Source organism: Pseudonaja textilis, chromosome 6 (assembly GCF_049901715.1).
Source record: "Pseudonaja textilis isolate UNSWEBS1 chromosome 6, rPseTex1.2, whole genome shotgun sequence".
Lineage (NCBI taxonomy): Eukaryota > Metazoa > Chordata > Lepidosauria > Squamata > Elapidae > Pseudonaja > Pseudonaja textilis.
The window spans coordinates 57,573,792-57,589,205 of record NC_141995.1 but is presented as its reverse complement, the minus strand read 5'-3'; the positions used below and the strand labels follow the sequence as shown (position 1 = coordinate 57,589,205).

The 15,414-nt window shown below is 35.4% G+C and overlaps 1 protein-coding gene across 4 annotated transcripts in view; it reads left to right on the top strand.

Annotated features, from left to right (window-relative positions):
• LOC113435673 (bifunctional heparan sulfate N-deacetylase/N-sulfotransferase 3) overlaps positions 1-9,784 on the top strand; it is a 71,870-nt gene extending 62,086 nt beyond the window's left edge. The window contains exons 9-16 of one of the 4 annotated variants that reach the window (XM_087936660.1): positions 574-697; positions 1,908-1,938; positions 2,026-2,082; positions 3,241-3,411; positions 5,112-5,221; positions 7,533-7,635; positions 8,519-8,624; positions 9,139-9,784. In XM_087936660.1, the coding sequence (XP_087792786.1) occupies positions 574-697; positions 1,908-1,938; positions 2,026-2,082; positions 3,241-3,411; positions 5,112-5,221; positions 7,533-7,635; positions 8,519-8,624; positions 9,139-9,209 (773 nt within the window). In that variant the 3' untranslated portion in view covers positions 9,210-9,784. Of the gene's footprint in view, positions 1-573; positions 698-1,907; positions 2,083-3,240; positions 3,412-5,111; positions 5,222-7,532; positions 7,636-8,513 lie in introns of all 4 variants that reach the window. The other 3 variants (XM_087936658.1, XM_026699636.2, XM_087936659.1) reach the window with 3 other exon arrangements.
• Positions 9,785-15,414: the final 5,630 nt, after the last annotated feature.

Here is a 15,414-nt window from a genome sequence, read left to right as displayed (position 1 = left end):
AAAAATGGGGGGGGCGAAGTACACACACACACCACGCTCCATTTTTTTGCGTTCCTGAGCCCCAGGGAACTTTCCTGGGAGCAAAAATGTCCCCCGAGGAGGATTCCCTAAGGCACAGGAAGCCCAAAAATGGAGCGTGAGGGATGCTCCGTGCTCCCCTAGGCTCCATTTTTGTCCTTCCTGAGTCCCAGGGACGTCTTCTAGGAGCAAAAACACCCCCCCAGGAGGCTTCCCTGAGGCCCAGAAGGCCCCCCCAAATGGGGGAGGGTTTGCTGCAAAAAAACCATGCCCACCCAGACACATGGCCACACCCACCTAGCTACACCCACAGAACCAGTTGTTAAAAAATTTGAATCCCACCCCTGGACAGACTCAGATTGGATCTTGCAACCTTATCCTGGGACACGTATGTTTGCCTTCATACTTTGTTTTGCTTTCTACTTTGTTTTATTTGCTAGTGTAAATGCGATGATGCTTGCTAAAGGAGCTGTTTAAACCCTACATGAAATAAGGATCTGATTGACAGAGTGCAGAAGTTTCATCTCAACTCTTGGACTGTTACTCTTTTTGCAGGCACAACGGCTTTATATTTGTTCCTGATTATGCATCCTTCCATCATTAGTAACTCCCCCAGCCCCAAAACCTTTGAGGAGGTACAGTTCTTTAATAGAAATAACTACCACAGGGGGATTGATTGGTAAGATGGGCTACTAGTATGAATCTAAATCATTCTGTATTAGCACAATACAAAAAAAATTGCCGTATTTCTAATGTGTGCAACTTATGTGAATTTTTACCATTCTTCCAAAAATTCTGTGCGTATAAGATAGTTCTCAGCAGCAAGTATAATTTTCCTGTTTTCACTTAGAAATGGGAAAATAGCTGTTTAAATAAACAATAAATTGCATTAATTGTGCAAGGACTCAATAATTAATTAAAAAGTCAGTTGCATGTTATTGTGGTGTAAATGTAAATATCTAAGCAAAAGTCTGAATTTCCACTAAAAAAAGAAATTTTTATTTACTAAAGTAATATATTGAAATAAGAGTGAAAAGTCTGTTACATTTTTCATAGTTTTGCACAGAGATTTCTATGTCATTTGAATCATTTCCATGATTTCAAATAAATATTTTCTATATGTACTATGGGATATGGTATTTCAAATTCATGGATCAAGATCTCACTTCTTTTCAAATGGACATATTTGAATCTACTTAACCAAGTCACTTCTTTTTCCTCCTCAGTGAATAATGTTCACTGAACTTAGTGCACTTACTTGCTGGAAAATGGAAAGTGAGTTATAGCTTAATGGTGTTTTAAACAAGTTATTTTTATTATGTCAAGTTCACTAACATATATGTCATATTTCTACAAGACCCATAAAATGAAAATAGAAAATGTTACTAAAAAAGAAAGCAAATGTTGATATTTTTCAATTTTCATTTTGAGGACAAATTATCTACCATAGACTTTTACTTTTAACAAGGATAGTTGTAAAGACAATTGTGTAAATACTGTTTGAATCAATGCCAAGAGCCCTGGAAATAAATGGAAAATTTGGTTGTATCACGTCACAACTACAATATATGTTACTCATTCTAACTAGGTTTGTAAGATGTCAAAGTTCCAACCAGATTTTTAGGTTATGATGTAAAACTCCTTGCTGTTTCTTTTTCATAAAGATTACACAGCTGAATTTGACAAATTTAAATGTAACTCAAATCAAATCAAAGGCAGAGAATTGCAGAGTTGAAAATCAGTTGATAATCTTCTATTTATAATTGGCTTCACATATATACAAGTTAGCAAAAATGATATGCTTTGCTAGAAAAATAGCTTTAATATGCCCAGAAGAACTCCCCCCGCCCCATATAATGCTGTACTAAAATGTTTTTCATATTTTGTAGGTATATGGAATTCTTTCCTACACCATCCAATGTAACTACTGATTTTCTCTTTGAGAAGAGTGCCAATTATTTTCATTCTGAAGAAGCCCCTAAACGAGCTGCTTCTTTAATCCCTAAGGCAAAAATCATAACTATTCTCATTGATCCATCAGATCGAGCATATTCTTGGTATCAGGTACACATTTTAACAAAATGCAGATTCTAAATGTATGTATGATTAATTATGACGGTTTGCTTCTGTTATTCATTATGTTCCACAATTATAGTCAGAAGTATGGACCATTATTGACAAGTCCATAATTGATAGACTTGAAAACTGTCAAGAAAAGCTTTTTGATTCCTTCTTTAATTGTAATTCAGATGTTTATTGGGCAGTAAGTCATTCGCTGAGAACTGACTGTTACAACTTAAGAATAAATATATGCTTAGCAAACAGAAGTCAACATTTTTTTTCAAAACATGAAGCAAGAGAAAGCTTTATCACCAAAACAGAAAATGTGTCATTTTGCTAAGATTCCATAAAAACAATAAAATGTCTTTATCAGATGAAATAATCTAATCATTTGTTTTTATTTTTTTATTCAAGAATTAAAATACCAAAAAATAACCAGGATCGATCTTCCAGATTGTTATGCTTAAAAACATTTAAACAAATATTTTATATACTTTTGCTCCTGTCCTCTTTTGTACTGGTTAATGAGGACCCAAATTGTTGGGAGCAATATGCTGTATATCGCTTAGAGAGGACCGTAAAGCACTGTAAAGTGGTGTATAAGTCTAATTGCTATCGCTATTAATCTGTATATATCCTTGTTAGTAACCTGTTTCTCCAACAATACGGCCTCCCCCAATAGGAAGTCCCAGCATGTTTTATAGGCATGAAATGAAATTAAGCCCCTCCCCCCAAATTAAGGCCTATATTAAAACATGCAAAATGGGGGGAATGGTGGGGGGGCTTGCCGTTAGGAAGTACTTTTGTGGCACACCCGGATATGGTGCTGCCTGCGTTGACCCCGATACGAAGTGCCCCACCAACGCCGAGGTCAATATCCAAGCCATCACCGCCCGTCCGAAGATGCAAAGGGGGGGAAATTAAGTCACCCCCGAAAAGACGGCCTAGCCATTTTTGGGGGGCTCAAAAAAAAAATAAGACCCAGCCTTATTATATGAAAAACACGGTATTAAATCCAACAAAATGCTTGCTTCGTATTTGGCCTTGAATCAAAGAGGTACGGTAGCTATGTGGAAGGTGAATACTTAGAAAGGAAGGATCAGCTGTATATTCCAAACTTAACTTTGCTTTATAGTTGACATCTTTAAATTTGTTTTTCAGCACCAAAGATTTCACAAAGACCCAGCTGCTCTAAAATTTACATTTTATCAAGTGATTACTGCAGGACACCATGCTTCGTCTGAACTTAAGATCCTGCAGAAGAAATGTCTGATACCAGGATGGTATGCCATTCACCTAGAAAGATGGTTAACTTATTTCCCACCTTATCAGGTAAACAGTATCACATTTCAAACTAGTCAGAACCTAATGAGGTGGCAGAATTTTTAGTATTCATGAGTCGTTGTTGTTTTGTTTTTCTGGGCCAGAACAATAGATTGTCTCAACAAAACTTCCACTGCAAATTGTCCTTTCAGAGTTTAGCGGGTATTCAGTGGTGTGAGCTAGCGTTCCAGGGACTGCAGCTGATCTAAAGATGGCCCAACCAGGCTGTATCCATTCCCTTTGTTTTAGTTATTCATTCTAGTCCATTATGTGGAATATTGCCCTTCATGAATTTGCATATCAGTGTAGATTGTCCAAAACATGAATGATATGCCCTGCAATCCGTACATTCCTTGGCATGGCAGACTCAATTTTCTCTCTCTCCTTTAAAGAAAACTTCGTGTTTATCTAATCCTTTTGAAATTCTAGCTGTTTCAAGCAGGGCCACCTTAATGAGGTTTTATGCTTTAGGGCAGGGATCCCCAACGCCTGGTCCGTGGACCAGAACCAGTCCGTGGCATGCCAGAAACCAGGCCGTGCAAACAAGTGAAGCCCCATCCTCAGGATTCAGGCAGCACACAAAACCACGTCCTTTCTGGTCCGTGGAAAAACTTCTCTTCACGGAACAAAAGGTTGGAGGTTGCTGCTTTAGGCACGCTACTAGCAATTTTTCATTGCTGTCATCCTATAGCAGTGATGGTAAACATTTTTGTGGTGGTGTGCCAAAAGCGCATGTGCATGCTGGCACCAGCAATACGCATGCGCCGGCACCCCTGCGCACGTGCACACAACATCCCCGCCCTGCCCCCTTACCTGCACTGCGCATGCATGCGCCTCCCAGCTGATTTTCGGCCCATTTGAGGCCGTTTTTGTCCTCCCGGAGGCTCAAGGGAAGCCGCAGGAGACTGAAAACAGGCCCGTTTCGGCACTTCTGATATTTCTGGAAGGCCTGTTTTTCAGCCTCCTGAGGCTGCAGAGGCTTCCCTCGAACCTCAGGGAGGCCGAAAAAGGCCATAAATGGGCCGAAAATCAGCTGGGAGGTGTGCACATGTGCAGTGCAGGCAAGTTCGGCTGGGGCTTGCATGCCCGCACAAATGGCTCTGCGTCTCACCTGTGGTACCCGTGCCATAGGTTCGCCATCACGGTCCTATAGCTTCCACTTAAGACAGTATCTGGCTCACACACTACATATCCCACTGTCTATTAACTAATGTAGACTTGAAACTGATCCCTCAGCTGTCGCAAATCTTCAGCACAGTTGTTTTAGATACTAGACGCAGCTGCTCAATCATATTCAAGAAAATCCAGTTGCCTTTTGAAAAGTATCTTTGGAAAAAAACCACCTTTTATTTCTCAGTCATCATTTATGTATCAAGCAGCTTCCAATACAGATCAATTTCATGTAATGAAATGAACATTATTCAAATCATTAAAATTAAAAATAATAAATATTAAAATGATAAATATGAATGGATTTAAACCTTATTCAATTTGTACATGTCTTCCTTTCTAGAACTGCACTTCACATATGTGAAAAAATGAGTTTCAAGTTGTTGTTTATAAAATCTTGAATGCAGGATTGTTGATTTTCTTTCTTTCTTTCTTTCTTTCTTTCTTTCTTTCTTTCTTTCTTTCTTTCTTTTTTCTTTCTTTCTTTCTTTCTTTCTTTCTTTCTTTCTTTCTTTCTCTCTCTTTCTCTCTCTCTCCAGTTACTAATTATTGATGGACAGCAGTTGAGAAATGACCCAGCTATAGTAATGGAAGAAGTGCAGAAATTTCTGGGAGTTACTCCTCATTATAATTATTCAGAAGCTCTAACGTGAGTTAATTTGTTGGTCTAACTTAATATATACAACTAAATTGTACAGAATAAATAATTTTGAGAACAAAGCAACTCATACAATTATAACTTGGCTTGATAAATCAAAATATGCATAAATATTTTATCTCTTCATATAAACTATGTTTGAATCAGGCAGTGCATAATTAATACTTATTTCTCTAAGCTAAGAAATTGGGATTACAAGATTTGGAACAAAGAGGAAACCATGATTAAAAATATTCTGTTTTACTTGTGGTTTTAAAAAGGAATAATATAAAAGAACAGTGTACATGGCTACATATACAAATGAACACACACCTTGGTCAATTATCTTATTTAAAAGCCATAGTATAATTGTTTCTTTATTTCTTCTCTCTAAAACATTTTTTAAAAACTCTTTGTCTCAGAAAGTTATACCTCTCTTAGGAGCACATTCTTAAGGAAACGATATTAATATATTGATCAATGAATAACAAATTATTACGATTAATAACAAGTGTGTTATTAATTTGATAATATCGTTATTCTATTTTGGGATTTACTCAAAGACTACTCTATTAAACCAGAACACCACTAGCAACTATTCACCACCACTGAATTTCCATAAACCTTCTTTTAAAATGAATATAGTGAACGATTTCAGAGCGGGCAGAATGCAAGACAAAGGAAGGACTACATCCAGTAAATTGGTTCTGCCTTTTAAACTAGCAAATAGAATGACTTCCTTTTTCCCCCACACTGACAGCAAAAGAGTTTTCATCCAAAAGCAAGAAGAATGGAAACTTACTTTCTTTTCCTTTGATAGAAAAACACAATACTAATGCCAGTCACATGCCATCCAATAGGTCTGTAATAAATAATTACACACAGAGACCATATGAACTTAAAACATTTACTCACCTGTCCTTAAAATGAGATTGATAACCTTGGGCTCTGTCTTTGTTTCTCCTAAGAAACAGAATAATATGGTATCCATTCCTAGCTCTGTTTCATGCCTCTGAGACAACTGTGCTTTCTTTGTTTGTTTGTTTTCTCGCAGCGTGTTTAGCAAATTGACTTTATTTACTAAGAAATGAAGTTGATTTTAAAGAGAAAACGGATCAAATTCACTTCTAAAGCAGTTCTGTTCAGTTTTCTCCTTCTTTTACTTCAGAGCTCTTAACCTGAAATACTGTGAATTATTACCAGCTCCATCTAAACCCAGCGCTTGTCTTTCTTGTGCAAAATTATTTGTTAGAATATTTCCATTTTAAAAAAACCCTAATTTTTTTCAAAAGCTCTTCTTTCATTCCAGCACTTTTACTTTTTTGAATTATTTTAGCCTTGGATATTCTTATTTCAGTTTATAATCTAGCAAATAACCAACCAATTTTGTTGAAATCAATGACACCAAATGTGGTGCGAGTTTGTTACAAAAATAATCCATACAACAAGATAGTGTGAACCTAGAACACACAGTGATCATCCTAAGCATCCCACTGTTGTGTTTGTGAGGAGGCAAAGACAATTTATTACTTATTCCTTTCCGGAAATGTGCTGATCATTGACATAGTACAATATGCAGATCAAGCCAATACTGTATATAATATCAAATCCCATGTTGGCATCAAGCATGATAATCATTGATATATATGCAAAGATGTGAATGTTGGGAAAATTTTATGTATCACAACCTATAAATTATTTATGGAAGATAGAAGTACAAAGACCAATTTACATGTGTGTAAAAAATTACGATCTAATTTTCTTGACTTGGGAGATCCTGAGAATTAATAACACGGTCTGTTTTCTATGTGCCAAACTTTTCGATCAGGAAATTTTAAAATATATTTTCTATAACTTTGTATATTATATTTTTAATAACATTGTGCCAAATTGGAAGAATAGTGACTCAGATTATTAATCTGCCTTGGCTTTGCAAGAACTTTCTGGCAAAAAAAAAATCTATTCTATTCTGGAGATTCTAGATACTAAACCTAAAATGTGAAAATTATATGCTCAATCATTAAGGTGTAGATTTATATTTATATTTCTCTTGTGTGTCTTTTTACAGTTCTTCTACTTTTTTTTTGTTTCTTCTGTCAAATATATTCTGAAGCTCCATTAAAAAATATGAATGAGGAGTAATAATAATGTCCTTCCTATAGGACAGAACAAGATAGTGCTGGCTGAATTACTGGTTGCAGAAATGTTAATTCCATCGAGAGGTCATATAGACAAGGTTAGGCGGACAAGGCAATGAAACATTTTATTGCCTAACTAGAAAATGAAAAGCATTTATTGAGTTTAAATGTAGTATATGTTTCAGGTTTGACTCTCACAAAGGTTTTTGGTGTCAACTTCTGGAAGAGGGAAAAACAAAATGTCTTGGAAAGAGCAAAGGGAGAAAATACCCTCCAATGGACTCTGAGGTAAACCCTTATTTTAGATGTACCATAGATAAAGTCCACTACTTTAAGATAACAACAAATTTTGTGGCGGGACATTTTGCCCTTTAAATTTATTGCAGTTAAAAATATGTTACTGGTACTGGATTGCACTCATTTATGACACAACCATGTATGAATTGTCATTAAAAATGACAGTATTTAGCAGAAATAATTAATTTTATCTGATCTCACTTGCTAATCATGCATAATCTACTCCCATTCTACTGAGGCTGATTGCATCTATATTTATTTTGTGAAAAAAATGAAGAAGATTCAAAGAAATAGAATCTCATGTGCCAAAGAGGCTTTCCTATAACCCAGAAAGTCAAACCATTCAGTGTTAAAATATATTAGCTGGACTAGCTGAAAAGTGATGCTTAGAATAATTGTTGATTTAATGCATTTATTTCATTTTTATCCTGCCACAACCCCACAAGATACTTGGCAGATTTAATATATATTTAACATACTCATACTAGAGTATTGACAGAACTGTTTCAAAAAATGGGAAAAGGAAAGTTGTTTTGGGAAAAGGAAGTTCTAAGGCTGCATTTCATACTTCTTGAACAGTTTATAAGTCAAGTGTAATATTTTAAAAAGGGCACAAATCTGAAACCTAGATCCTAAAATCAAAAGGGAAATCATGTATATTTTCTCATCTTATTTCCTGGTGTGCAATCTCCAATAGATCGATAAGAATATTTGTGTGTTCATTAGTCATCTATGAATATTTATTTTAAAAAATGACTTATACAAGAAGAAAATATATTTTTCAGATTCAAATAAGTGAAAAGGTAGAAGTATAAATAAGGCAACTGCATTATTTCACTAAATAAAATGTCAGCTTTTGTATCTACCAGTGCAGGGCTTTTCTGTCAAGCTACTACAGAGATCACAATGTGGAACTATCGAAACTTCTACACAAATTGGGACAACCACTACCATCATGGCTGAGGCAGGAGTTGCAAAAAGTGAGATAGCACAAGGAGTCTTCTTGACTTAAAAATGAATAACCTTAAGGTTCCATGAAACTTTATTGGAACTAAGGCTTTTCGACCTGAAACAAAATATTGAGATTTGTTTGATATATTGTCAATTGAATTCTAAAAAATTGTATACATTTATCTCTGACAGTACACAGGTTTCATAACAACGTAAGGATAGATGGATGTAGCACAAAGCTTAATCTGTCATGACCTTCAGCTCTGTCGGAAGTCTGAAAATGCATCATGTAACTCCTATTCAGTACAATAGGGTTGGTAAATCGATGATGCTTCGAGACCATTCTGTACATGTTGGCATGGGTTAAATTTCAAGGGAAGATCTCTATAATATTCCAAAATCAGAACAAATATTTACAATTTTATATAGTTTATTCCTATCACTTTAATAATATTGTGCTTGTGTGTGTGTCTCTCTCTCTCTCGTGTTGATTTTATTCGGTTTCCAAATGGTTGAATTACACTTGTGACTTTTTTTTTAAAGGTGACAAAAATGTAGCACAAAATGCCAACCATTTCACAGTTCTGGTTTGGAAACACAGAACCAAATTTTAAATCAGTGAATGTGGAGTATTCAGCAGGTTCTGACCAGTTGTGGAGAACCGGTAGTGGAAATTTTGAATAGTTTGGAAAACCGGCAAATGCCACCTCTGGCTGGCCCCACCCCATCTATTCTCTGCCTTTGATTGGCTAAGTCTTTTGTTGCCCTGCACAAGAAAATGGAGCTGGAAAGCAGGATAGTGGGGTGGGGAGGCAATGGAGTAACCTTTTGTAGTAACCTTCCCCCAGGAATTGGGAGAGAATGGAGATTTTACACTATCGTTCCCTGCCATGCCACCAAGCCACAGAACCGGTAGTAAAAAAAAATTGAATCCCACCATTGAGTAAGAATATAAATTATTTTAAAAAGTAAGGATTCTTCCCAGTTGCCTAAATTCTGGGAATAGAATCAACGCAATATTTGCCATTGCCTTCTTCCAGAACTGTTTTATGAATTCTCAGTTTAACTCATACCTCTGGCATTTTCTGGTGACTTCCATCTAAGATTGATACTGCTTAATTATTGAGATCAGCCAAAAAGCAATATTAGTGGGTAAGAATTTCCATTACTGGGATATACATAGATGAGAACTGGGAGTTTTTATAGATGTGAAGATTTCTAGAAGAGATGAACAGGCGCCTTAACTCAGCTGCTATGCTATATCAGGGGAAGAACTATATATCCATCTGGATATGGATCCAAAAAAGTGCTATATAGAGACAGGAGTGTTCCTAGGCCTGCTGTCTCATTCCATTATATATTGGGGGATTTGCGCCTTCAGCAATTGGAGGAGCAATACTGTTTTGTAATGTCAATGTTTTAGTCATTAAAACCAAAAGCTTATAGGATGCCAACATGACCACAGTTCCCTTTTACATTCACGCAGCTGTTTATGCGCAGAGATCCCACAATCCTGACTGACAGCAAGAAAACTGAATATGGTCACCAACTACTTGGTGTTGAGGTAGTCATAGTTCCATTATAAGCACAGAAACATTTAAAGCCACAATGAAGTTATATTGATTTTAGTGTGTAGTTGTTTCTACACACTCTTTCTGTCTTGTATGACACCACTAGGATATTCAACTAGGCTGGCCAAGCAGTAGCTGGAAGAATGGAGGCTGCAATGTTTTCATCCAGAACCAGTCAAAACAGTAGTGGGTTCCTACCTTGGTCACTACTGGTTCAGTGGGTAATTGTGTGTGCGCCTGCATGCGCCCCTAACATGCGTGCGTGTGTCTCTAACATACCAATCAGCTGAGAGGATGAAGAAATGAAAAGTCTGGAGTGACCCTCCCACCCACCCATGCACTTGTCGCTTCTTTTATCGTATCAGCTGATCATCTGAGGAACCGGTTCAGCTGTACCAGTCTGAACCGATAGCATACCACTACCGAGTCAAAAGCACGTAGGCCTCAGAATTCCTTTATCTCCCACAAAGTCCTTGTTTCGTTGATTCATAAATTTGATAGCTGTGGATGGGATTAAGGTTCCCAGATGGAATTAAGGCTTTCTGGTTTTTCCCATTAGACACACACATATATATATGCTAACACTGGGTACGCTAGGCATTAATCAGGTAATCATCTAAGCAGGTCTTTGATTGTGAAATAGCGTAAGTCTCCCAAACTCCATTCTCTGCCATATCCAGACACTAAGAAAATATTTAGATCACAATTTAAAAGAAAAATCTCAAGAGAAAGAAGATTAAACATGTTTACACCTTCTGCTCTCTTTGAGAAAAGCATCGGAGATACCCATCCTATTTTTAAACCCACAGTTGATGCTAATAAAGAAAATAAAAGCTAATAAAGAAAATAAGAATAAATTTAAACAAATGTTGCCTTCAAAAGCAATATGCACAGTTTTAATTTTAAAGATGTGACAAAATGTTGGCTGGTGTTAAGTAGTGATGATCAATGTTTTAGAACACTACAAAGAGTAAATCTAAATAAGCAAATTTTACTTGCCTTACCACCATTTGACTCATGGTAGTTCACATCAAAAGAATATGGTCAGTATTGGCTGAATGGAAGGTAAATTATATATTTGGAATAAAAACATTGTTCTTATAGTTAATTAAATATACAAAATATTACCCAGCCAACGTTAATGTTTTCTTAAATTTAAATATTCTTTAAAAAGGCTTAAAATTGATGTGGGTTGAAAGTTTAAAAAACTTGATGGAGTAGGAAGCTTCTTTAAGTCCAATTTCCATCAACTATTGGAAATCAGCACTTTAATATGATGTACAAGATTTTTTTACTGTACCTCTGTCATTACCTTTTGTGAACAAATGTAAAATTGTTCTTGGACATGTATGCACTCTCCTGATTTGTGAAGAGACTTTGCTGAAGAGTGATTCACTTCATCCTTTGTAGAGATGCAGTCATTTCTTCACAATATGCTAAAATGGCAGAGAACTTTTATGGGGGTTTTTCTTTTTTCTTTTGTGGTATCTGAATAATGGGATCTCATTAGCTGAATGTCAGAATGCTTTTGATATATATATAGCTGAATGTTTTTGAGATATTCTCTGCATAAAGCCGAGGATATATCAAAAACAGAAACCCTGTTATATTCTTGGCTTCTCAACCGGACCTTCCAGATATGGGCTGAGAAATTTTAAGTGTTTAATTCAAGACATCTAGAAGTATGGGGGAAGGCCACCCTTAAGAATTACTCTGCAATATGCAGTGGTTCTGTAGCAGAGGTTTCTAAGTGAACACTACAATTTGACCTAACATTCTGTAAATTTTGGTCTCAAAGCATTCAAATAAATCACATAAGCATTAAATATCTTGCTTAAGTGAGACGTCATGCTAATGTATGCATATGTGCCTATATGTGTATACCTACAAAAACAGAGACATGCATATATTTCACAAATCCTTCATAGAAATTTACAGAATAATACTGATGTGACTTGAGTTGGCTGTAAGAAACAGGTGAAAATAAAACTCGATGTTAAAACTATCTGTCGGATAGTTAAAGAGAGTCAGGTGACAGAAATAGAAACACGGATATTAATCACATATTCCAAGAAAATTGTGTATGTTTCTATTGCAATATTTTCCCAGTTCTGCACATGAGAACACTATTATTAATATATTGTACAGATTATACTTTATTATTGCTAAAAAGTGAAGCTTCCTCAGGAAGAATAAGATATTTCAGTGTTGATAGATGTAATATTCTTCTCATTCACATTGAATGAAAATCTATGGAAATGTATTTCTCAATTTTTTTAAAATAAAATAAAATTGGACATTAATTCTGCTAGTATCATGATTTCTGAAACACACCAATAAATTTAGAATTGTTTTAAGTTTACACACACACATTACATTACATTAAAGTTTGGCACTTCATATAGTTAAAAGTGATATTAGCCTCATAAAGGGAGAGACTGCTACACAACAGTACGCTGAGAAGCATAGATCAGATTGTTATATTTTTGTTTTATAAGTCATTTTTAATTGAGCATATTTAAACAATTTTAAGGTCATAAATGTTTGCATATTTCTAACATTTTTAGGTCATAGAAATCCTTACCCCAGTGATGAATAAATGTCACTATGATTTCTGCCTGATATTTAACCATTTTGTGAACATTCAATGATGTTTGGCAGTTCATCTACAGGAGAGTTATATTCTTTTCTTGGAAACTTGGGAAAAGACTCAAAATGACTGTTTTACGGTGTGATCAAAACATCTAATTCTATTTCTGGTATCAAACCATGAATGTTTTCTCATTTTCATCCAAACATATAATACTAGATAAAAGTGCATCAGACAGTAAATCTTTCTGATTATGGGGCTCATGTTGAATTTTATATTTTATCCAGAAACAGAATCTTTCTGTTTCTTTAACCTGCATAGGTTTTGAAACAGCCTGTTATTTTAATAAATGTTTTGCAAATGTTTTATGAAGTCTGCAGGGAAGCAAAAAGTATTATCAAAAATTATTAACTCAAGTGCATACAAATTTAGCTGACAATTAAGCAAAGAATTTTAACTCAGGTCTGCCCCTTGATAAGAAAAAAGGGTTTATATTTTGTCACTGGTAAGTTATGTCATCCATTATTCATTGCAAATACCTTTTGGAATATAAAATGGAGGAGGAACAAGTGAAAGAAATAATGGTAGTATGGGCAAAAAACTTTGGTTACAATATCAAATTAGATAAATGGCAAAAGTTATGGGAAAGAAATAGGAAACTAACCTTGGCTACTTCTTATAAAGAATCTATACAAAATGTTTTACAGGTAGCACCTACCTCCAACAAGATTGGCAAAGATGAGCAAAAACGTATCCCCACAATGTTGGAAATGTAACACATTGTTAGGGACATATCATATGTGGTGGTCATGCACCAAAGCAAAAGAATTTTGGTGACAGATTAAGATATAGTTGGAAGAGATGTTTGGCCAAAAAATAGAGTTCAGACCAGAATTGTTCCTATTGGGAATTATAGAAGAAACTATGGTAAAGGAATAATATATTTAATGTTGCATGTTATAACTGCTTCAAGATTGGTCTGCCCAAAATTGGAAGAATGGGAATATCTCCAAGGAAAGTGAAATAATAAAGAAAAATTTTGGTCTGTGCAGAGATGGACAGACTATCATTAGAAACTAAAGATAAGGGCGAGACAGAATATTATGAAGTCTGGAACAAAATGTGCCAATGGTTAGACTCAAAGAAAGGAAGTCAGAACATTATTAATTGCAATTTATGGAGCAGCAAGAGAATTCCATGTTGGTTTATGGAAGTTAAAGGTAAAAAAAAATGTAAAAGATATTCTTTTTCAACCTGGTTCCCTCTAGATGGATCAGTCTCTTCACTCTTGGACAACTCGCTAACCATTCATAGAACATGAGTAGAGAATAACCATTGCAACCTTTTGAACACATCAATTGCAAACCCAATCTAATCCTCAAATTTGTGATTCCTTATTGGATCACAATTGGTATTGCTAAAGTAAGGCAGTGAGTCACACAATTTCACAACTTTTCTTGCCATGGTTGTTACGCGAATCGTTGCAGTTGTTTAGTGAATCGTATGGTTGTTCCTCCATTTGCTTTGTTGAAAGCTAGCTGAGGTGGTCACAAAATGACAATCACATGGCTCTGGAATGGCACAACTCTTGTAAACACTTGCTGGTTGCTAAGCACCCAAATTTTGATTGTGTCACCGAGACTGGTAAGTCATTTTTTTTCAATGTTATAACATTGAACTGTTGCTGAATGAATGGTGGTTAAATCAAGGACTGCCTGTAAGGAATTATTTCCATAAGTAATATATCTTTAAAAAATAGGAGAGTTATTAGATACATTGAAAATACATATACACAGGCAGATTTTTCTGCCTATAATTTCAGAAATAGGGTGATGGATGTCTTGAACTCAGGATCGCCTCCTGTGACAAAATTGGTATTTACCAAAACTTAAGCATCCCTATGGTATGTGGCATGATGGTATGTTCCGTGCTCTACGTGAAGTTATTTTTGTTCTGGGCAAAATCAAATCCTATCTATAGTAAATTCACGTTTAGTTTTATTGTCACCCTATAAATATATCTTCCTTTTCTATAAAAAGAGGTACATGATAATATTCACCCCATCCTTTTCATTTTTCAAAAGTGTCCCCCTTTTTTTTGCCTGCATGTTGATTCCGTGTAATTAATTCCTTGCCTTTCAATTCAGTAAACACTTCAGCAAGAACATTTAGAATAAAAGATCAGAAAAATAATAATAATAATAATAAAATAAAGTTCAGTGTATTACAAACCTGAGGGAAAATGCATGGTTTAGCCTGATGTGACTTGCCAGAGTTGACATTTTTTTTTTTTTCTGGGAAGGACTTAATATATCTAAGGCAAGGGCCCCTTTTCAATGTTCATTCCCCCATCATTAATTAATCATTAAATCATGTGACACCAGACATTCTGACAGATACCAGGGACTCAGACAATAATGGGAGATTTGAAATTAAAAGGAAATCAAAATTGCCTTTGGTAAACCATAGAAAATCCATAATATCCTGCTTATTAGATTTCCATTAGTTATCCGGTTGGCCACTATGAGAACAGAAATGCTGAATGTAATAGATTTTTTTAATCTGATATAAATTGTTGTTCTGAACTATTCTAACCCTGTAACATGGATATATTTCAAGTTGTTAATTCCACTTCATTATCAAGACTTTCTAATAACCA